Here is a 23,347-nt window from a genome sequence, read left to right on the forward strand (position 1 = left end):
GTGCCACTTTAATTGTGAAAGTGCGATTATTACCGTTGCATTCTTTGGTTTGTCTTGAATTCTGCTTGTCATCGTACAATCTTCACATTAAAAAATATCACGACATTTATAAATCTTCTTCACACAGGATTTAACAAAAATTATGTTAATGAGATCCAGAAAAAGATGCTATATTTCCTTTTTATTCGCGAAAACGATGATAACTGTGCACACAAACAAGAATGGAAATTTCCAAATATAACTATTTATTAATAATTGTTAATTGTAATTGTTTAGAAAGGTGAAGAATTGAATGATCCTGGCTGGTGATCATGTTTAGTAAATTATAGTGATAGTTGTGTAGTTTAATATGTACCGAAATAGTATCTTTTAGACGGATTGTTTTCAAACAATCGACTATTTAATTACACATTACAGATCTAGGTTGTTATCCCTTGTACATGAAACATTATTTAACAGACATATTGATTACAAATATCCCGGTCACTACCCATACGGGCAGTTAAGGGATTGATCGAGCATTTATTTTGTAAACTTGACATCGTGTGACCTTTCATTGACAGTCAACTGGAAGACATCTCCCCTAGCATAATGGCCAACAGGATCCAGATCAAAACGAGCTTCAGCAATCAAGTCCGTGTTAATTTCGGCGGTTAAAAGGCCTTCCTTACCCAACAATGGCCCTGCAATAATCTCCCCGTAAGGATCGATAATAACACTACCTCCATTAATACAATTATCGTCAGCTGATGGCCATCCAGGTAATTTTCTCTTACCCGTGGCTTGGTCGACGATTTCCCCAAAGCCCATCGTTGTCGCATCCGGCATGAACTGCACTGCACTAATCAAGAATAGACGACCTTCGTACGCAATATTCTTCATCACGGTTCTCCAAATAGGCCTAGCATCCACCGTCGGTGCACACCATATTTCAACACCTTTTTTATACATAGCGTATCGTAGTAGGGGCATCATATTCTCCCAGCAGATAGCGCCACCAATCTTACCGGCAGCGGTGTCCACAACAGGCAAAGTCGAACCATCACCTTGGCCCCAGATCAATCTTTCGCCAGCTGTTGGCATCAATTTTCGATGCTTCCCAACGTAACCACCCCGAGGATCTATATAGACCATGGTACAATACAGTGTCGTCCCATCGCGCTCAATACACCCAACGCATAAGGATGCGTCGGTGGCCTTCGAAAGTGCGCATAACTGACTAATCTCTGGATATTTCTCTCCGGCCCCGATCTCAATCGCTTCGGCAAGATACCTTGCATACTCTTCTCTTCCTTCTTGGAGACGGTAGCCTAGATAAACTCCGAAGTTCGACCCCTTTGGATAACCACCAAGAGTGGCTTCTGGGATGACAACCAACTTAGCACCAGATTCTCTGATCTCCTTCTCATATGATAAAATTTTTCTTAAGGTGTTCTGAGTAGAGCCCGGACAAGAGCCGACTTGAAGAGCGGCAACGATGTGTTTTGCCATTGTGGTTAATTGGAGGTACCCCTCGAAAAATGATTGGCTAACCTTAAGTCATAATATCACCTTTTCTTATTGAGGAGCTTTTATTATTTATATACATTGCTCTTTATGAGTCACGGAGGCCTGGGATCTATGTTTTTTACGAAGCAAAAAAGATAACTCATGTTTAGAAGAATTAGGACAATCTTACTGATAACCATTTCCAAATTGCGGTGGGATTTACTGTAATGTGGCGTTCATAGTGAAATGTGGCTTCGATGTGTATGCGTAAATATCTTTGCTTATCGAACCGCAAGCAGCTTGTAATTTTATCTATGATTGTGAGTTGTTATTGAATTATACTATTTTTTAAGTAACCATTTTTCATCTTTTCCACTGTTATCGAAGTTCCCTCAATGAAGTTCGCTTGCAGAAGAAAAAAGGTACTACGAGGGACAAGGGTGATAGTTAACCAAAATAAAGCTAATGAGCACAGAACTACTAGCAGTGATGTACGCCATAGGCTACATAATCTGAGGTCGTCTTCGTCATCCCGACATTCATCTTTCGGTGAACGGGTCTATACCTTTGGTAGGCACAGCGCTTGGCTATAGTATACATATGAAGTTCCAGTTTCTTACGCGAAAAACGGTTGATATATCCAAACGTCTCGATTCAGAACGACTTTTTGCTTCTTTCGTGATTCATTTGATTATTCTGGTAATAGTAGCACTAACAGACACAAGAACGATTTTTTCTCACACATGCTTGGCTAGAATTACTTCGTTACTAATTAAATTACAATATCAGCTGCCATTATTGATATAAAAAGAAAAGCCGAACACTGCCAACTTCCACCTGATACGCTGAAAAATTGCATGAATATGGTCCCTAATGTGTGTATTTTCTATTTTCTTGTCGTTCTCTTTTACAGAAGAGAAATTACTGACAGTTGAAACGATACATTCTACCTCTTAAGTACCAACAGAGCATTGCCAGGTTTCTTGCCATTTCAAAACAGCTTACAAAGGTACCACCTGGATATGGCCACAAGATGCAGTTTTTCGTGTTGCTAGTGTAGCGCAACAGCCTCGCTAATGATTTATTCCGTTTAGTCAAACTATACTGGGTCCCGCCTCCGACTTCGTGTAACTACTAACGTAACAGCATGTATCCCCTCTTGGTGGCGTCCAACCGTGTGAACGTGAAATTAGGCTATGGTTAGTATTCTCTATTTTTTTAATATCACTGTTCACTTTTTGGGATTATAGAAGTAATTCGTCGCAGTTTGTACCTTTTCTTCAAACGTCTTCTTCTGTAATAACTGAGAAGTGTGTTGCAAGAAATGATGCTTTCAGTTGCCCTAAGAAAATTCTGTGTCTTAACTAAAAGCATACTGTCTCTCTAGGCAAGCTGTGCTCCATGGTTGTTTATTACAATAGCTCCGTGAGCATTTACCGAATATGGAAAAGCGGAAAATAAAAAAAAAAGTTCATTTGCTTGCTACCTCTGACATGTAACTAGACTTCCTTCGCGGTATTCTTCGGCGCAACATCCCACTTTCACAACGATGATACATGATCAGTTCACTAATGGTGCTAAAGAAAACAACACACGGTTTAGGGAGAATACCATTAAGGAGGTAGAAAAAAACATAATTGAAGAAGCCTCGCAAATGCTGGAGCACAATTCTGAACGGCAAGATATTGCCTTGAGTAGGGCGCTGAATAATCTACGGAATATCATAAAGCTTCCGAGCCTTGCATATCCTACTGTAAAAAGAAACTAAGTTTTCCCTGTACAAAACCGGAAGATGCTGTACGGGGCCTGAAGCCGCTGCGAGAAGTAGCCGTAGGAATTTAAAATTCGCAAACTCTCTATAATCGAGTTGCGTCGCCTTCCAAGCTAAAAAGTTCGAGGCTATAGGGGCTTAGTATCACACGTCCCAATTCTTGGTATGAATTCTCACTATGCAGAATTGAGGCAGGAGGTTTCCAACAAACAAAGCGCAGAGACAGTGAAAAGTACACTGTTGAAAGTATTTATTCTATTATGTTTCGTTTGCAAAATCGCGACATGCTGAGACATTTACCATATGGCAGCTTTTCTATTGTATTCCCTGGCCGGTGTCTCCACCTCCCAGGAAAGTTCAAAAAGTACGTCATTTAGAATATTTTGTGAGCAAATTATCAGTCGGTATGCTACGTTAAAAAGGCCCATTAGTATTTTTCCACTCAAAAAGTGCCTTTGTTGAACTCAAGACATTATGAAAGCTTCCACTATATTCCCCGCATTTTTTTACTCTAAACATGGAATAAAAAGGAAAAAGCCTGTTTTGGAAATTATCCGGGGGCGAAGAAATACGCGTAGCGTTAATCAACCCCACTCCCAGGGTTTTTCCACGGAGGTTTCCGGAAAACCCGACAAGGAATGTGATTATAAATCCCTTTATGAGACACCTGAGATTTCTAAGGTACAGCCGATGTATACCTATCATAATGATAGAGCTGTTTCTTTTCTAGGAGTGCTTAAACGACTTGAATTGACAAAGTGTTGCCTGCGAAACAAGGCTCGACAGTAAACAATTTGAAAGAAAGATTTTAGAACACCGGTTTTTTCTGATTTTTGATCCTGCAATCTTCTCTCTTGAAAAGAAACATATAAATAGATACGTATTAGTTTTCAAAACCTTCTGTTGTTATACATTCTTTCTTTCCATGTCTCTTGCTTTTTTTTTTTCCCTCATGAAAATAAGCAAAACAAAAATATTTTCTTTCCATAAACGTATATGATGCTTTTGCAAGCTTTCATTTTCCTTTTGGCTGGTTTTGCAGCTAAAATATCTGCATTAATGACAAACGAAACGAGTGATAGGCCTTTAGTCCACTTCACCCCCAACAAGGGTTGGATGAATGATCCAAACGGATTGTGGTACGATGAAAAAGATGCTAAATGGCATCTTTACTTTCAGTACAATCCAAATGATACCGTCTGGGGTACGCCATTGTATTGGGGCCATGCTACTTCCGATGATTTGACCCACTGGCAAGACGAACCCATTGCTATTGCTCCAAAGCGTAATGATTCTGGTGCTTTCTCTGGTTCCATGGTTGTTGATTACAACAACACCAGTGGGTTCTTCAATGATACTATTGATCCAAGACAAAGATGCGTTGCGATTTGGACTTATAACACTCCTGAAAGTGAAGAGCAATACATTAGCTATTCCCTTGATGGTGGTTACACTTTTACCGAATATCAAAAGAACCCTGTTTTAGCTGCCAACTCCACTCAATTCAGAGATCCAAAGGTATTCTGGTATGAACCATCTCAAAAATGGATTATGACAGCCGCCAAATCCCAAGAATACAAAATTGAAATATTTTCCTCCGATGACTTGAAGTCCTGGAAGTTGGAATCTGCCTTTGCCAATGAAGGTTTCTTAGGCTACCAATATGAATGTCCAGGTTTGATCGAGGTCCCAACCGAGCAAGATGCTTCGAAATCCTACTGGGTCATGTTTATTTCTATCAACCCAGGTGCTCCAGCTGGCGGTTCCTTCAACCAATATTTTGTTGGCTCCTTCAATGGTACTCATTTTGAAGCGTTTGACAACCAATCAAGAGTCGTAGATTTTGGTAAGGACTATTATGCCTTGCAAACTTTCTTCAACACTGACCCAACTTACGGTTCAGCATTAGGTATTGCCTGGGCTTCCAATTGGGAATACAGTGCTTTTGTCCCAACTAACCCATGGAGATCATCCATGTCTTTGGTCCGCAAGTTTTCTTTGAATACTGAATATCAAGCTAACCCAGAAACTGAATTGATCAACTTGAAAGCCGAACCAATCTTGAACGTTAGTAATGCTGGTCCATGGTCTCGTTTTGCTACTAACACAACCCTAACTAAGTCTAATTCTTACAGTGTTGATTTGAGTAACTCAACCGGCTCTTTGGAATTTGAATTGGTTTACGCGGTTAATTCCACAAAAACAGTATCCAAGTCTGTCTTTGCTGACCTGTCCCTTTGGTTTAAGGGTTTAGAAGATCCTGAAGAGTATTTAAGAATGGGTTTTGAAGTCAGTGCTTCTTCCTTCTTTTTGGACCGTGGTAACTCTAAGGTTAAGTTTGTCAAGGAAAACCCATATTTCACAAACAGAATGTCTCTGAACAACCAGCCATTCAAGACTGAGGATGATCTAAGTTACTACAAGGTGTACGGTTTATTGGATCAAAACATCTTGGAATTGTACTTCAATGATGGTGACGTGGTTTCTACGAATACCTACTTTATGACTACCGGTAACTCTCTAGGATCCGTAAACATGACCACTGGTGTCGATGACTTGTTCTACATTGACAAGTTCCAAGTGAGGGAAGTCAAATAGAAGTTACAAAGTTTATTGTCTTTTTATTTTTCCAAAGCCATACTTAAGGGCGTTTGTTAACGAGTAACGAATATAAAACTTTATGATTCTCAAGAATACCTCTAACCCATTGCAAATGTATTTTTACTTTTATTTTTATTTTCTACCAATCCCAGTTACCCAAATTTTGTTCTTTATGTACTTTATATAAGTATGTTCTTCTTCAGTAAAAAATACAACTTTTGCGCTATAACAAACCGTTTCTCATAATATACACACGGTTATAATGTTTTCTAGTGGCAGCCTTAGATTGATTGCTGCGCAAGTCCTTTCCTTCTTGCCTTCATTATCTGTTCTGTTACTGACACCATGCAACCGGGTAAAGTATTTTTAATATGAAAATTTAGAAGCATTGAATAGAGTTAGAGTTATACTTAATTGTAAGAAATAATGTCGTATACATAAAAAGAGTTTTCAAGGTAAACAGTGGTGAGCAAAATGGATGCTACACTATCTGAAGCTGATACTAGAGGACCACATACAAAAACTTCCGGTTTGAGAAGCGAAAGATCTCCAATCGGAAATGAGGACAACACAAATAAAGCTGGAAATAGAAATAGAAACAAAAATAGAAATAAAAAAAGGAATAGAAATCGAAACGGAAACAAGAAGACGGAGAACAAGGAACAAGATGAACCTAAGCCTATGGTTGGAGGCGAAGAAGTAGGAATCGAGAAATCCCAAGCAAAAAGTAGAAGGCGGAGAAACAATAATGAACCTAATAAAAAGAATACCCTATACTACTCAAAGGAAATTAATGTGGAAGAGCGAAAACAAACCGCAAAAAGACAAGAAGAAATCGATCAATGTATTCACGCTTTGTCTGACTTCAAACTGTTTAGAAAAGGTAAGCACGTCACCTCTTATGGTTATCGGATCTCCGTTATGACAAACTCCGGTAAGATTTCTCAGAAGGTCTTATTTAATATACCTTTTGATTATCCAAAGGCCCCAATGAAGCTAGCAATGAGAAGTAACGAAGAAGTTTCCTTTTACATGGATATCGTGATAGCGAATTTCAACTGGAAAGCTCGGCAATTAGTTAAGGAGAAGTGGAGGATTTTATCGCAAATTAACTATTTGATTAGTGAGTTTGAAACATTGAAAATGGCAAATTATAAACAAATTGATAAACTACGTAACAGCTTTTACAAAACCATATAATTATAAGCATAACAAAGGAAGAATATTAACTAATATCAAATACCAAAACTATTCCTTAATAAAGATAGCCGCGGCACCCATACCAGTACCGATACACATACTAACAACCCCGATCTGATCCTTTTGGAGTTCTCTTAGTATAGTAGCTACTTGCCTTGCACCGGTACAGCCCAGCGGATGGCCCAACGCAATCGCACCACCTCTTGGATTTACTTTATTCAAATCGATGCCCAGTTTATGGATACAGTATAATGCTTGGGCCGCGAATGCTTCATTGATTTCGAAAACATCGATATCTTGGACTCGCAAGCCAGTGGCTTCCAGGGCTTTTGGTATGGCATATGCAGGGCCTACACCCATGATTTCAGGTGGAACGCCCACTGTTTGAAAGTCGATGTAGCGACCTAGCACAGGTAAATTCAACTGGTTCGCCACAGACCTGCGAGCTAACAAGACCCCTGCTACACCGTCGGAAACCTGGGATGCATTACCTGCAGTTGTAGTGCCTCTGTCCTTAATAAAGGCAGGCCTAATGCTTGAAAGTGATTCAGCAGTGACGTTAGGGCGTGGCCCTTCGTCTGACTGGCAAATTGAACCGTCTGGTAATTTTATGGGCAAGATTTCATCCTCAAAAAGTCCCTCGTTCTTTGCCTTATAGGCTTTTTGATAAGAATTGGCAGCAAACTCATCCTGATCCTTTCTGCTGATCTTGAAATTGGCAGCAACATTCTCGTTCGTAATACCCATTGGTATTAGACATTTTTTCGCTTCTCGGTTTTTCTGCAGTTCGTCAGAGGAGATCATACCCAAGGGGTTGACGTTCTTGTAATTATTGGTCATTGATTCCACTCCCAGCGCTAAACCAATATCGATTTGCCCAACTTTAATTTTGTTAGCAATATCGTTTACCGCCGTTAAACCTGAAGAACATTGTCTGTTCAAAGCGACAAATGGCGTCGAGTAGGGAATACCACTTGCTAAACATGCAGCTCTGTGTTCGGTAGCACCGGCACCGACATTGAGAACGTTACCACAAGCAACTTCTTCGATCAACTTCAAATCCGTCCTTAAAGGGTCCGGAAACCTCCCGATGAACTCATTGAGAAAGTTGTACAATAAGTAGTCTGTATTTACATCTTTGAAAGCACCTTTAAAACCCTTACCGATAGCGGACCTGTTAGCAGCCACAATTACCACATCTTCGGGCCTTTTCTCTAACAGCGAGTTCTTCTTCTTCGCTTCACCCTTCCCCATGGCGCTCTCCACCAAATGGTCCTTAATACTTTGTAATCTTTGAGACATTGCTTTTACGTGATGTTATGTGTACTCTATGGTCAACTCCACAAGTTGCAACTATTCCTCTCTAATGGAGTTAACATGCAAAGGCATGCCCTATTTATATTCTTCTTCATAGTAAAACTCCAATAAATTTCAACCCAATAGAGGAAGGAAGGAAAAAAAAGGCTGCGGTGTTAATATTATTATCTCCGTTTCCCTTTGGTAGCGCCTTGCAAGGCGCTACCAAAGGGTTACCCTCCTCATGTTGACGCGTCAACTTTTTTTCTTTTTTCGCTATTTGTGGCACTGGTTCAAAGCTGGCAAATTCTTGATCTTTTGAAGATTGTATAGTGATGATGATCGTGACACAAAAGCAGATAAAGAGATAGCACAATCATCACTGATGGACTCTTCCCCGAACAAGAAGACGTACCGCTATCCTCGCAGATCGCTGTCACTGCACGCGCGAGATAGGGCCAGCGAAGCCCGTAAATTGGAAGAATTGAATTTGAACGATGGGCTGGTTGCCGCTGGCTTGCAGTTGGTCGGGGTAGCGTTGGAGAAACAAGACACGGGATCACACATATATATGAAACAGAAGAACTTCTCTGCCAATGACGTTTCTTCGTCACCAGTGGCTTCCGAAGGAATGAACAGATCGGAAATGGATTTTAATCCGAAGTGCATGCCTCAGGACGCAATACTCGTCGAAAGACTGTTTGATGAGCTTTTGAAAGATGGAACTTTTTTTTGGGGTGCTGCTTATAAGAATTTGCAAAATATCTCTCTACGGAGGAAATGGTTGTTAATATGTAAGATCCGTAGTTCCAGTCATTGGGGGAACAAGAAAATCGCTTCCACCACGACATACTCTACACATTCGGCCACTAATGAGCTGGCTGAAAACTCACATTTTTTGGATGGTCTAATTAGAAATCTTTCGGCAGGTGGCATGAACTTGTCGAAGACGCTATATAAACTAGAAAAATTCTTGCGAAAGCAAAGTTTTTTGCAACTTTTTCTTAAGGATGAAATTTACCTGACGACGCTGCTCGAAAAGACTTTACCACTAATATCCAAGGAGCTACAATTTGTTTATCTTCGGTGCTTTAAAATACTGATGAACAACCCCCTGGCGAGGATAAGAGCGCTCCATTCTGAGCATTTAATCCGCTGGTTTACCGAGCTTTTAACAGACCAAAATTCTAACTTAAAATGTCAGTTACTTTCCATGGAGTTACTTTTACTATTAACGTACGTCGAAGGTGCCACGGGTTGCAAGTTGATATGGGACCAGCTTTCGATATCATTCATCAATTGGCTAGAATGGTTTGGCAAAATCCTTGCAGACGATATTGCAATTCATACGTCCCTGTATTTGAACTGGAATCAATTAAAAATAGACTATTCGACGACTTTCCTACTGCTAATAAACTCTATCTTGCAAGGATTCAATAACAAGACTGCACTAGAAATTTTGAATTTTTTGAAAAAAAATAATATCCATAGCACTATAACATTTTTAGAACTATCCTATAAGAATGACCCTAATAGTGTCGTCATCATGGAGCAAATAAAACAATTCAAAGCCAAAGAATCTAGCATATTTGACTCAATGGTACAAACTACTAATGATATGAGTTCACTTCATCCGACAAAAGATATCGAAAAAAAAGAAAGCGAACCTTTATGTCTTGAAAAATGTCTATTATTGAAGGCAAAAGATAGTCCTGTAGAGACACCGATAAACGAAATTATTCAGTCGTTGTGGAAGATCCTGGACTCTCAAAAGCCATACTCAGAATCCATTAAACTACTAAAATTGATAAATTCTTTACTGTTTTATCTTATAGATTCTTTCCAAGTACCAGTGAATCCTTCTTTTGACGAAAGTTTTGAGTCAGCAGAAAATGTGGATTATGTTTTCCAAGATTCTGTTAATAAATTGTTGGATTCTCTACAGTCTGATGAAATCGCTAGAAGAGCAGTCACAGAAATTGATGATCTTAATGATAAGATTTTTCATTTGAATGAAAGATTGAACTTGGTGGAAAATTATAATAAAGATCATTTAGTAACAAAGCTAGATGAAAGTGAAGCCTTAGTGTCCTTGAAAACTAAGGAGATTGAAAATTTGAAATTACAATTGAAGGCAAATAAGAGAAGACTAGATCAAATTACAACACATCAAAGATTATATGACCAACCACCTTCATTGACAAGTAGCAACTTGAGTGTTGCCGGTTCAATAACGAAAAATAATAGTCATGGTAATCTCATTTTCCAAAATTTAACCAAAAAGCAACACCAGCAGCCAAAAAATTCTCTGCCCAAGCGTTCAACAAGCCTACTGAAAAGCAAAAGGATTGCGTCCCTTTCATCATATTTAAGTGATGTAAATAATGAAAATGGTTCCGAAGATAAATCAAAAGACTTGTCATTTCAAAGATCTACGTCAACCATCAATTTTAATATACCTTCTATGAAAAATGTTGCAAATATGCAAAACGTCTCTCTAAATTCAATACTTTCAGAGTTGGAATTTTCAAATAGTCTAAGCACTCAACCTAATTATCAATCATCTCCCGTGTTGTCTTCTGTTTCTTCATCGCCAAAACTATTTCCCCGGCTTTCTTCAGAGAGCCTTGATAATAGCATACAGCTAGTATCCGAAGTTGATAACCTACCTCAACTTCCTCCCCCTCCCCCTCCTCCGCTTCCACAGTCTCTTTTGACTGATGCAGAATCTACCCTAAAACCGGATAATGTTCCTTCTATTACAGCACCTGCTCCGCCACCTCTTCCAGATTTGTTTAAGAATGAAAGTTGTTTTGCAATACCACCACCACCACCACCACCTCCCTTACCTGAGTCCTTATCAATGAACAAAGAATCCTCCAATAACGACTTGGTTACTCCTCCAGCTCCACCTTTACCAAATGGTCTTCTTCCATCCTCCTCAGTGTCTATTAATTCAACGACGGTCAATTTGAAAGCAACCTCGTCTGAAAAACGCTTGAAGCAAATTCACTGGGATAAGGTAGAAGATATCAAAGATACGCTTTGGGAAGATACATTTCAACGCCAGGAAACGATCAAAGAATTGCAAACTGATGGTATATTCTCTCAAATTGAAGATACCTTCAGGATGAAAAGTCCAACTAAAATTGCAAATAAAAAGAACGCAGAATCTTCAGTTGCCTCATCTTCGAATAATGGTAAGTCTTCAAATGAATTAAAAAAAATTTCCTTTTTATCAAGAGATTTAGCTCAACAATTTGGCATCAATCTGCATATGTTTTCCCAACTATCTGATATGGAATTTGTTATAAAAGTACTGAACTGCGATAACGACATTGTTCAAAATGTTAATATACTGAAGTTTTTTTGTAAAGAAGAGTTAGTAAATATACCGAGAAGTATGCTTAATAAGTACGAGCCATATTCCCAAGGTAAGGATGGTAAAGCGGTAAGTGATTTGCAAAGAGCTGACAGAATATTTTTGGAGTTGTGTATTAATTTAAGGTTCTATTGGAATGTAAGATCAAAGAGTCTCTTGACACTGTCTACATATGAGAGAGATTATTATGATTTGATTTTCAAATTACAAAAAATTGATGATGGAATTTCACAGCTAAATCGTTCACTTAAATTTAAGAGTTTAATGTTTATCATTACTGAAATTGGTAATCATATGAACAAAAGAATTGTTAAAGGTATCAAATTGAAGTCACTAACTAAACTTGCCTTTGTTAGATCCAGCGTTGATCAAAATGTATCATTTTTGCATTTTATTGAAAAAATAATAAGAATAAAATATCCTGATATATATGGTTTTGTGGATGATCTGAAGAACATTGAAGATTTGGGTAAAATCTCATTAGAACACGTCGAATTAGAGTGCCATGAATTTCATAAAAAAATTGAGGATTTAGTTACTCAGTTTCAAGTAGGGAAGCTATCCAGCGAGGAAAACTTAGACCCGAGAGATCAAATTATCAAAAAGGTCAAGTTTAAGATTAATCGAGCCAAAACAAAGAGTGAATTGTTGATTGACCAATGTAAACTAACTTTAATAGATTTAAATAAACTGATGAAGTACTACGGTGAAGACCCCAATGATAAAGAGAGTAAGAACGAATTTTTCCAACCCTTTATTGAATTTTTGGCCATGTTCAAGAAATGTGCCAAGGAAAATATAGAAAAGGAGGAAATGGAAAGAGTGTACGAACAAAGAAAAAGCTTGTTAGAAATGAGGACAAGCAGTAACAAGAAAAGCAACGGAAATGATGAAAATGAAGGTGAAGAAGTAAACACGGATGCTGTTGATCTACTCATATCTAAATTACGTGAAGTGAAGAAGGGACCTGAGCCCCTAAGAAGAAGAAAAAGTACAAAACTCAATGAAATCGCGGTTAATGTGAATGAGGGAGATGTGAAAACGAGGAAGGATGAAGATCACATCCTGCTGGAGAGGACCCATGCTATGCTGAACGATATTCAAAATATCTAGTGGAGACTTAAGTATTCATGTAGTTAATATAGCCTATATTAAGAGATGGACAATAATCGCAATGACTTCTGAAAAGGGAAATCCTTTCCCTTTTCGGGCGCGGTGGTATTGACAATTTTCCTCATTAATAATTAAGGTTCGGAAATGAGAAGATTCATTGATAAGTTTCAAAATAAGCACAGAAAGCATCGAATCTTTACCTTAGCACAACCAACTGAACAGCTCGTCAAACCACCAAGCATTTAATCAAAATGAGCAATGTGTCGGTGGCAGTGGGAACAGCAGTTGGGATTCCAATTGCTGTGGGCATAATAGTAGGTCTGATATTTTGGTGTATATTGCAACGACGCTACAAGAAAGAAGAAGCTAGAGATGCAGATTTAGAAAAGCTGGTAATGGAAGAAGTGGCCGTGTCGGTATATGATGGTTTTAAAGCGGAAATTAGCAGTTCAAGTGAAGATTCTACGATAAATGAAAAGAAAGAAAGCCAAGATCTTAAACCTTGCGTTGAAAAAACTGCCAGAGCTGGGTATACACCAGCATACAGAAGGCAATTGAATGCTAGTATGGGTATTTTGCATCCAAAAAAGCAAAGTACTACATATATTAATGTTCCCATCATTTTCAGCGGTGAGAAGGTGAACTATGGGATGGTCAGGGATCCTTCAGATAGTTTTATGTATCCATTGACCTTAATGCGCAAGGAAACGGGTACCTTGAGATCTGCTTCTATATCGAACTTATCCTCGAGCACAAACGAAACTGACTTACACGAAGAAATCAAACTGGATGACCCATATGAAAACGACTTTACGAATTACACTGTCAATAAAAGAGAATTTATCGAAAGGTTACGGCCACACTAAACTATATATATATATATATATATGTGCATATAGATAAATAAACATACTTGCATACATTTGCATTTATATGGATACTCAGACCATTTGTAATAACGATAAAAATAAAATAATAATAAATGATATTTACAGACTAATGGCATCTCACTTGCTATTAAATTGGCCTCTTGGAATTCTCAGAGAGTAAATCGATCTTCTTGCCAGCAGCGGTAACGCTCCATTCATGAATCAGAAACTCTTCGTCATGAGTGTTTCTATCGGCAACTAGCCTAACGGTCCCAGTAACGTTTTTGTCCCCCTTGATATAAAAGGTGATGTTAATTCTACCTTTGACAGAGTTCAGTTCACCGTAGACCCAGGGGATGATACCATCAAATTCTATACTTTCACCCAGTATGTCTCTAGTCGCCGGAGACCGTCTTAGATGGTACAGCGTGTTGGAGATGATGGGGGACTCCGTCTTTTCATAGTTGAAGATCAGAGATAGTGCAGACCCAATGGCCACAGAAAACACCACGAATCCAAGTATTCGCTTTCTTCTCTCAGTGGTTGGGTCAGGTAGTTCTCTGTCAATTCTCAAAGGCCTGTTCTTGTCTTTCAAAACGATCTTGGCCTCATCTTCAGCGACACTATTATTGAATCTAGTGCTGGTGGAGAATGAGTGCAGCAAGGGACCACGCACCAGCACAGTCTTAGCTGCAGCATGTGTAAGTTTCGGCAAGCCTCTAGTCACCAACCTTAACATCTTGTATACTATGTTATGTCTTATACTTTTATGCCGTGGATTGGTACAGAGTAAAAGGTGGAACTCATTTAAACTGGGGATTGAAATAACAAGAAAGCGCTTTCTTTCTCCCACAATGATCAAGACAAAAACAAGCAAAAAAGGTGGAGAGATGACATTGGTAAGTGCCAAAAATGAGCTACTAACATAACATCCGCATAATACTAACAAGAGAAATTGGTTAGGTGGGAAAAGTAGTACACATATCCATAGATCTAGTCTTGGTATCAACGTGCCTCGCGGGGATTAAACGCAATACAGGTCTGACGCCTAAGCTGGAGACTCTGGACAATCAGACTATGAGAAACTACATGAAACGGTATTTGAATTTGGGTGAGTCCGTATACGACTATTCCGTTGCCACTTGTGGCTCCTCGACGTATTTTGCCAGGAAATAGGTACGTTTATATTCTATATATGTTGATAATATTTTGTATAACGGCACCCCAGCCGGGGGCCAAAATTAATAATCGCAACTTAAAGAGCTATCGCTATTGATTATACACACGAACATTAAATGCTAGACGATGATAAGGGCACGATCATGCATCCACATATAACGCCGTTCACACCTGAGTACTCAAATGAACTACTGCGAAGGGTCCAGGACCTGTACCACGAAGATATCAAGCACTACTATCCGCAGTTGAAACTGGAGAAGCTGCTGGACCTTCTGGAACATACAGAGTACCTGTTTGAGTTATACCTGGACTCCATGCGCCACGATAGATCTAATGATGCGCTGACAGCGTTTATCATTGGGTGCTACTACGTGTTCCTGATCATTCCACAATCTTTGCAGTTCCAAACACGAAACAAGTCCTACAGCATCTATACAGATCTAAAAAAGATGTATGAGAATGAAATGAATATGACCAACGTTGTGCTCATGGTTAAGAAGGAAATCGGTGTAGTCCTAGATGAGTCGGTTAAGCACGTGGTCGGTATTGAGCATAGAATCACCAAGAAGAGGGCATTTTCTGTGCCAGCTAACGATCTTTCAGGTCAGATGGCTTCACTATCACTGGAGACCGCGGTATCGCAGGAGCATGGACTTAAAGGCACATCTACTGAAGATGACGCAGACCAATCTTCACCTGTTTGGACAGCACCAAACTTGGAGCCTAATGACCAATTGAAACTGGCTCTGTTGCCCGAAGTGATAGCAACACCAACTTTCCGTGAATCTGAAAGAAAGCCAAGTAACCCAGTGAGACCATCTGTTTTACTGGAAGATGTACCCTGCATATACCACGAGAATAACACTAGTTCTGCATCTTTTAACCCACCGTTTCGAGAAATCACCGCAGATAGATCAGTAACTCATCGGAAGGATTCTTATCATTCCGTTTATATGGTGGATAGTGACGCTCTCAAAGAAGATAATGACGATCTTTTCAATGTTGAGAATGATGGATTCATCCAGAGTTTAGATATTTTACAAAAGCAAAGTATAATTACAGCACCTGAATTGTTTAGTATATTATCGAATCGCGTTGAACGTGAAAAGGTTTTACTCATTGATCTAAGAATACCACAAAGGTCTGCGATAAATCACATCGTGGCACCTAACTTGGTTAAAGTTGATCCGAACTTATTGTGGGACAAGAAGACAAACACACCCATCTATAAAGACGACATATTGGAACATTTACTAAATGAAAACGAGAACTTTATAAACCGTGATAAATTTGACTACATTGTTTACTATACCGATGTGAAGACTTTCATGACTATAAACTTCGATTATGCATTTATTTTCTTCTATTTAATGCTGACTTCCCAAAAGACTCCTTTAACCACTGTGCCTACTACTCTCTTGGGTGGATATGAAAAATGGAAGAAAACCCTACACTCGTATGCCCAGGAGTATCACATCTCTATCGAAGATTACTTATATAGACCTTACTCCCAAAAGGCGCGCTCACAGCAACAGCAACATCCCGATTCTCAGGATTCCTCTTCCACTAAAGAATCGTCCACAAAAGTTCCTGAGCCTCCCTCCTGGAAGCCCCCTGACCTGCCTATACGCTTGAGAAAACGTCCTCCACCACCACCACCTGTATCGATGCCCACAACTCCGGAAATTCCACCTCCTATACCGCCTAAGATAATGGTTTGTCCACAAGACAGTTCTACCTCTCGAAAACCACCAATACCAGCAAAGCAGCATGTTAAAAAGGAGCAACCTAACTCTAATGAAATCATCCAAAGGAAAAAAAAACACCAGTATCAACACTACGATCAACGATTACTACAATTACAACCGCAGAGGGCTTACAATATCCCAACTATTGAACGAAGTCCAAACGTGTATGTTTCTTTGTCCATTACGGGACTAAGAAACTTGGGCAACACGTGTTACATTAATAGCATGATACAGTGCTTATTTGCTGCGAAGACATTTCGAACACTTTTCATTTCGTCCAACTATAAGAACTACCTTCAACCAATGAGGAACAACAGATCTCATTATTCTCCCAAACTTTCTAATTCACTAAGTATGCTTTTCAACAAGATGTATTTGAATGGTGGCTGCTCAGTTGTCCCAACAGGATTTCTCAAAGTTATCAATCAATTGCGTCCGGATTTGAAAATTCCTGATGACCAACAGGATACTCAGGAGTTCTTAATGATACTCTTAGATAGATTACACGATGAACTTTCCGACCAACAGCATGTAGCGAACGATTATCCGAATTTATTATTGTATAATGCAGATGCCCTAAAGGTTTCAAATAATGAATATAAGCATTGGTTTGACAAAAACGTAATTGGTAATGGTATATCTCCTATTGATGATATTTTTCAAGGGCAAATGGAGAACAGCCTCCAATGTAAAAGGTGTGGTTACACGACTTTTAACTATAGCACATTTTATGTTTTATCACTGGCTATACCAAGACGTTCTATGAAGCTAAGTAAACTTGGTAGGTCTACCGAGAAAAGAGTAAAATTAGAGGATTGTATCAATATGTTTACAAGCGATGAAGTACTCTCTGGTGAAAATGCATGGGATTGCCCACGCTGTGGTCCTACGGCGTCTGTATCTACATCTACATCTGCATTAGAGAATGAACCATCCATCGTTAAGAGTAAAAAGAAAAAAAGTCGATTTTTCACATTACATACAGGAACCAAGCGCCGTCATCTTGACTTTTTTGGAGACAGTATTAACGAAGGCAATAATAATAATAATAATACGACGACCTCTGAACGAGAAAGATCCAGATCACCTTTCAGGATGTTGGGCGGTAGTGGGAAAAGGTCTAGTTCTAGTACACCGTTCGGTAATGGTGGCAATGACAGTAATAATACGAGCGATTTTAAAAACAAAAAATTGACTACAGTGAAAACGATAAATTTTGTAACTTTACCAAAAATCTTAGTCATCCATCTCTCTAGATTTTATTACGATTTGACCAAGAAAAACAACACCGTTATAACATATCCCTTAATACTAAACATAATATTGAAAAACAACGAAACTCTGAAATATAGGCTATTTGGAGTGGTCAACCATACAGGCACATTAATCAGTGGTCATTATACATCACTAGTAAATAAAGACCTTGAACACAGTGTGGATATTGGGCGTTCCAAATGGTATTATTTTGATGATGAAATTGTCAAGGCAGATAAGAAACATGGATCTGATAAAAACTTGAAAATTTCAAGCAGCGATGTTTACGTGTTGTTCTATGAAAGAGTTTATGACTAACAAAGTCTTGCATTTTTCTACGTACTATATATACATACATATTTCATTGTACCTCAGGATATTGAAGGATCCACTCTGGTGTATACTTTTTATGTTTTGCAATAGGACTGAGGAATTAAGGGATGATTAAAAACGATATTAAAACTGATTATAGAAATTTACACGGTGAATATATAGGTGATATCATGTATTGAAAATAGGGAATATAAAGATTAGGAAGGTCATAAATTGAAGTTGAATAGTAACTAGTAGGCTCTATTGCCTCTTTTTTTCATATTTTAAAATAGGTTTTTTTTAGATTATTTTAACTCTTCCATTAAAGAAAATAGTTATTAACAGCGATACCATTACCATTATTACTATTGTTATGTTATCATTATCATTATTATTGTTATTGTTATTTTTAATTTCGTCGCGATCATAATCGATCTAGACACCAAATGTCTTGATAAAGTTTACAGTTTTTTCAAGTTCCCATTGCCTCTTCTTCTCTGACCAATCGAACTCATCACCCATAACTTTGACAGTGGCATGTACCGCATTCAAAGCTTCCTTGGCGTCCAAGAAGGCGAATCTTGTTCTTCTTAAAAGGAAATCCAAGGGAGTTCTACAATATTCGTATTGCATCGAATACTTTAACTCACCGATTGTGAATGGATATCTGAAAGTATCAAAATTGACCAAGTTGTTTTCCTCGCTAGCGTAGATTACGTTGTTTTCTTTATCAGCTAAGGACAGGGGCAGTTTATTTTCCATAGACTCTTTGAAAAATTCGCAAATAATGGAAGAACGAGTTCCATAGTTTTGAACCAAATAGTTGGACATCTTTGATGATAGATGGTAATTTTGAGCCAATAAGGCTACATAGTTCTGCGTCCATTCTTCGGCACCAGCAAGTTTGATGTCTCTTGTGTGGCAAGGTTTCAAATTATGGAATCCACCAACTTCGACAACTTTGTCAATTGTCTCCTCTGCCATCTGTCTGTAAGTAGTCCATTTACCACCTGCAATAGTAATTAATCCATTATCCGAAGTGAACAAAAAGTGCGATCTCACCACGCCCTGGGTGGCAGAACCCTTCTTACCGTCTGCGGGGATTGTACGCGGATCTCTGACCAAAGGCCTGACACCGGCCCATGCACTTAGGACGTCTTCTCTCTTCACAGGGAATTCAATGTAGTGTTGCAGTTCTTTCAAGATATCTTGGATATCGGCCTCTGTGGGCATGGGGTTTTCTGGAACTTGCTTTAGTGGGATGTCTGTGGTACCAGCCAAGACTTTGCCCTGCCAAGGTAAGAAGAACATCACTCTTCCATCAGACGTTCTGACGTCCAACAAACCCATGTCCTTCGGGCAGTAGAAAGAGGGCAATACAATGTGAACACCAATAGATGGAATGACCATTTTCGGGTCCATGACGGCGATTTGGTTGAAAGCCGACTTGACTTTGGAGTTGTCATTTAACGGGGAGTCCGGTAGACCCGATGGGTTGCGGTCCATTTGCAAAATGGCATCACTGTATGGCCCTGTGGCGTTGACAACGCATTTGGCGTTGATTCTAACGAGTTCGTTAGTCTCAACGTCACGAGCATCGGCACCGATAACTTTACCAGTAGCTGGGTCCTTGATCAATTTCTGTACTTCGACATAGTTCAAAACGGTAGCGCCGTTCTCCACAGCCGTGATGGCCAAAGTGGCATTCAAACGCGAATCGTTAAAGGACCCATCGTGATACACAAGCGAGGCCTTCAAATTGTCCGTCGTAAGCATCGGAGCCTTCTCCACGGTGGCAGATTTGGACAGCAGGTATGATTTTTTCAAGTTTTGGGAACCAGCGAAGAAATCGTAGAATTTACAACCCATATAGATGTACGGGACCTGCCACGTGCTGTAGATGGGGATCAGAATCGGTAGGACCGTGCACAGATGGGGGGCAGTGTTGATAAGATGTTTACGCTCATTGAGTGCCTCGATGACCAGATCCAGCTGTGCCTTGGAGAATTCCCAGAAGGCCTTCTCCAAGTACCGCACGCCACCGTGAATCATCTTGGTAGACTTGGACGACGTTCCCGAGGCAAAATCGCCCTTCTCGACAAGGGCCACATTGAGCCCCCTGGTGGCAGCGTCTAGGGCACACCCTGTCCCAGTGGCTCCTCCACCGATGATCAACACGTCGAATTGGTGCGTCTTGGCCAGACGATCCAGCAGGTCTCGTCTAGAGACCTGCGGAGGAGCAGCAGTGGGGAATTGCACCATGTAGCTCGGGTCATTGTGCACCAAGGGCCTATCGCCTTGGCTAGTCACCCAGTACAGTGACCCTGTAGCTGTGGCCATGGCAGCAGCAGCAGCAGCAGCTCTTCTTCTCGTTACCGAAAACATATATTAGTACCTATTTAGTTCTTGTAGCAGTGATGGCGATAGCACAGCCAAGATAAGAGAATCAGAGTCCTTGGTTTGGACTAGAATTCCCTATTTGTGGCTGTTCTCTTTTAAGTTTAAATACAAATTTTAGCGTGCGGGGTTGCAAAATTTCCCCTGCTAAAACTGAAATAAAGTTGGGTGGATAACATATCGGTACATAGAAAAGACATAAGGTCTGTTGCTACATATAAGTATGTGTTGCTAAAAAGGAATTACTGCAGTGATTATTGGTCACTCGCTGATGCCCTTGCGCTTGGCACGTTTTAGCTTCTTCCTGACCGCGAGAATGGGCACGGAGCAGACGAAGTTCTGCAGAGTGGATAGGATCACCGACAGGGAGCAGCACAGGGCGACTGGTTTGAGGCCGTGGATCATCTCGTTGAGGAGGTGCTTTGGGTACGGATGGGTCAAGGAGAGGACGACGACGTCGAGGTCGTCGAGGACGCCCGCGACGCAGTCGAACAGGTGCATGACGTGCTTTCTGATTCTGGCAACGTTGGTGAACATCTGGGAGTCGTCCGTGGGCTTCGAAGGTTCCCAATGGACGATATATACGGTGTCCCCCTGGTTGACGGCTGCGCCCATGAGGTAGGTGAGTGCGTAGGTGGACTCGCCGCTCAGATCTGTGTAGAGGATGAAGGATCTTTGGTTGCCCGACTCTGCGCCGGAGCCTTTGGTGAGCAGTTGGATGGCTCTGACGTAACCTCCCTCGAGTTGCTCCAGAGACACGCCTTCGTTTTCGTGGCCACGGATGCTGATTTCGTACTTGGCTATCCAGGCCTTGCTGGACTCTAGCACTTCATTTATGCTGGTACAAAAGTTAGGCAGCACTTTCATGCCCAGATCGTAGTGGAACTCCTCGTCGATTTCCAAATCGTTTTCAATATCACTCACTTGCTCTTCGTCGGACTCCTCCTCGTCCATATCGTCGCCGTCGTCGTCATCGTCGTCATTACCTTCGCCTTCTTCTTCGGAGTCCACGTCCACGACCCTCAACCGCATCGAGGGGTCCTGCCTCAACACGGTCCACTTAAGGAACTCTTCCTCCCTCACTCTGCTGCGGCTACTGGCTCTACTCCTCGACCGCGACAGACTACTTACATTTGAGTCCCGTTCGCCTCTTTTCTTCTTGCTACGACCTCTTTCTCTGTGGCCCCTTTCCATCTGCTCCGAGTCGAATTCCACGGTGGTGGGCGTTTCCGGCTTGGTGCTGTGTAAATTCGATTGTGTTCCATCAGGTTTAGTCAGCAATATACTCTTTTGCATCGTGTACTTGGCTATTCCTCTTGTTGATTCTTTTGGTAGTCTCCCTTTTATTGGACTCTTGTGTTTGAATCAAACCTTTTTTCCGGAACTTTAAAGCTTCCTTAAAAGGATGAAATAGGAAAAGAGTGCACATTGCAAAAGAACGCATATAAGGACAAACAAATAGGCGAGCAAAATAATGTCTCTAGATCGTGTCGATTGGCCGCACGCCACCTTCTCTACCCCAGTGAAGCGTATCTTCGATACGCAGACAACGCTGGACTTCCAATCGTCGCTAGCCATTCACAGGATCAAGTACCATTTGCACAAATACATTACGTTAATATCGCATTGTCCGGAGCCTGACCCACACGCAGCTGCCTCGCCGATCCCCATGGTCAACGGGCTGATGGAAGTGTTGGATAAGCTTGCCCATCTGATCGACGAGACACCGCCTCTTCCTGGTCCCAGAAGATATGGTAATCTAGCGTGTCGCGAATGGCACCATAAGCTGGATGAACGGCTGCCCCAGTGGCTGCAGGAAATGCTGCCCTCAGAATACCATGTGGTGGTGCCTGAATTGCAGTATTATTTGGGTAACAGCTTTGGTTCATCGACAAGGTTGGACTACGGCACGGGCCACGAACTTTCATTTATGGCCACCGTCATAGCACTGGATCTGCTGGGAATGTTCCCGCACATGAGGGGCACCGACGTGTTTTTGCTGTTTAACAAGTACTACACTATCATGAGGAGATTGATCCTGACGTATACGCTGGAGCCCGCTGGGTCGCATGGCGTGTGGGGGCTCGACGACCATTTCCACCTGGTGTACATCTTGGGCTCGTCTCAATGGCAGCTGCTTGATACGCAAGCCCCCTTGCAACCGAGAGAAGTACTGGATAAGTCGCTGGCTCGCGAGTATAAGGACACCAACTTCTACTGCCAAGGCATAAACTTCATTAACGAGGTGAAAATGGGGCCCTTTGAAGAGCATTCGCCCATCCTATATGATATTGCGGTCACCGTACCACGCTGGTCTAAAGTGTGTAAAGGGCTGTTGAAAATGTATTCTGTAGAGGTTCTGAAGAAGTTTCCGGTGGTGCAACATTTCTGGTTTGGCACAGGCTTCTTTCCTTGGGTCAACATCCAAAACGGCACTGATCTGCCTGTTTTTGAAGAAAAGGAGGAAGAGACTATACAGCAAGCGAATGCGGGATCGCCAGGTCAAGAACACACTTCAACACGATTCCCAGCGTCCACGTCGATGCCTCCTCCAGGTGCTCCGCCTTCTGGTAGCAATATCAACTATTTACTAAGCCACCAAAATTATTCGCACAGGAACAAGACTTCCTCCTCAAGAGATAGACTACGTAAATAATATTACCTAAACATATAAATGTGTATGACATGCATTATGACTTCAATTTTTGTTCTTCCTTTTTACTTGTGTCTATAATAT

At 40.7% G+C, this 23,347-nt stretch overlaps 11 protein-coding genes across 11 annotated transcripts; 6 read left to right on the plus strand and 5 right to left on the minus strand.

Moving 5' to 3' along the window:
- Window positions 1–522: 522 nt before the first annotated feature.
- NIT1 (Nit1p) lies at window positions 523–1,491 on the minus strand (the record flags this gene model as incomplete). Its single annotated transcript, XM_033911001.1, has 1 exon — window positions 523–1,491. The coding sequence occupies one exon, from the start codon at window positions 1,489–1,491 to the stop codon at window positions 523–525; it is 969 nt and encodes a 322-aa protein (XP_033766892.1).
- A 2,767-nt stretch (window positions 1,492–4,258) lies between these two features.
- Window positions 4,259–5,857, plus strand: SUC2 (beta-fructofuranosidase SUC2; the record flags this gene model as incomplete). Its single annotated transcript, XM_033911002.1, has 1 exon — window positions 4,259–5,857. One exon carries the CDS (start codon window positions 4,259–4,261, stop codon window positions 5,855–5,857), a length of 1,599 nt encoding a protein of 532 aa, XP_033766893.1.
- A 477-nt stretch (window positions 5,858–6,334) lies between these two features.
- SMU2 (Smu2p) lies at window positions 6,335–7,060 on the plus strand (the record flags this gene model as incomplete). The annotated part of the gene is made up of 1 exon (XM_033911003.1): window positions 6,335–7,060. One exon carries the CDS (start codon window positions 6,335–6,337, stop codon window positions 7,058–7,060), a length of 726 nt encoding a protein of 241 aa, XP_033766894.1.
- Window positions 7,061–7,108: 48 nt separating this feature from the next.
- On the minus strand, window positions 7,109–8,362 carry POT1 (acetyl-CoA C-acyltransferase; the record flags this gene model as incomplete). The annotated part of the gene is made up of 1 exon (XM_033911004.1): window positions 7,109–8,362. The coding sequence occupies one exon, from the start codon at window positions 8,360–8,362 to the stop codon at window positions 7,109–7,111; it is 1,254 nt and encodes a 417-aa protein (XP_033766895.1).
- Window positions 8,363–8,741: 379 nt separating this feature from the next.
- On the plus strand, window positions 8,742–12,851 carry BNR1 (formin BNR1; the record flags this gene model as incomplete). Its single annotated transcript, XM_033911005.1, has 1 exon — window positions 8,742–12,851. One exon carries the CDS (start codon window positions 8,742–8,744, stop codon window positions 12,849–12,851), a length of 4,110 nt encoding a protein of 1,369 aa, XP_033766896.1.
- A 251-nt stretch (window positions 12,852–13,102) lies between these two features.
- Window positions 13,103–13,717, plus strand: AIM20 (Aim20p; the record flags this gene model as incomplete). Its single annotated transcript, XM_033911006.1, has 1 exon — window positions 13,103–13,717. The coding sequence occupies one exon, from the start codon at window positions 13,103–13,105 to the stop codon at window positions 13,715–13,717; it is 615 nt and encodes a 204-aa protein (XP_033766897.1).
- Window positions 13,718–13,868: 151 nt separating this feature from the next.
- Window positions 13,869–14,459, minus strand: COA1 (Coa1p; the record flags this gene model as incomplete). Its single annotated transcript, XM_033911007.1, has 1 exon — window positions 13,869–14,459. One exon carries the CDS (start codon window positions 14,457–14,459, stop codon window positions 13,869–13,871), a length of 591 nt encoding a protein of 196 aa, XP_033766898.1.
- A 556-nt stretch (window positions 14,460–15,015) lies between these two features.
- On the plus strand, window positions 15,016–18,219 carry UBP7 (ubiquitin-specific protease UBP7; the record flags this gene model as incomplete). The annotated part of the gene is made up of 1 exon (XM_033911008.1): window positions 15,016–18,219. One exon carries the CDS (start codon window positions 15,016–15,018, stop codon window positions 18,217–18,219), a length of 3,204 nt encoding a protein of 1,067 aa, XP_033766899.1.
- Window positions 18,220–18,648: 429 nt separating this feature from the next.
- GUT2 (glycerol-3-phosphate dehydrogenase) lies at window positions 18,649–20,598 on the minus strand (the record flags this gene model as incomplete). Its single annotated transcript, XM_033911009.1, has 1 exon — window positions 18,649–20,598. One exon carries the CDS (start codon window positions 20,596–20,598, stop codon window positions 18,649–18,651), a length of 1,950 nt encoding a protein of 649 aa, XP_033766900.1.
- Window positions 20,599–20,871: 273 nt separating this feature from the next.
- IMP21 (Imp21p) lies at window positions 20,872–21,906 on the minus strand (the record flags this gene model as incomplete). Its single annotated transcript, XM_033911010.1, has 1 exon — window positions 20,872–21,906. One exon carries the CDS (start codon window positions 21,904–21,906, stop codon window positions 20,872–20,874), a length of 1,035 nt encoding a protein of 344 aa, XP_033766901.1.
- Window positions 21,907–22,084: 178 nt separating this feature from the next.
- Window positions 22,085–23,266, plus strand: RRD1 (peptidylprolyl isomerase RRD1; the record flags this gene model as incomplete). Its single annotated transcript, XM_033911011.1, has 1 exon — window positions 22,085–23,266. The coding sequence occupies one exon, from the start codon at window positions 22,085–22,087 to the stop codon at window positions 23,264–23,266; it is 1,182 nt and encodes a 393-aa protein (XP_033766902.1).
- Window positions 23,267–23,347: the final 81 nt, after the last annotated feature.

The sequence above is a fragment of the Saccharomyces paradoxus genome, chromosome IX, assembly GCF_002079055.1.
Source record: "Saccharomyces paradoxus chromosome IX, complete sequence".
Classification (NCBI taxonomy): domain Eukaryota; kingdom Fungi; phylum Ascomycota; class Saccharomycetes; order Saccharomycetales; family Saccharomycetaceae; genus Saccharomyces; species Saccharomyces paradoxus.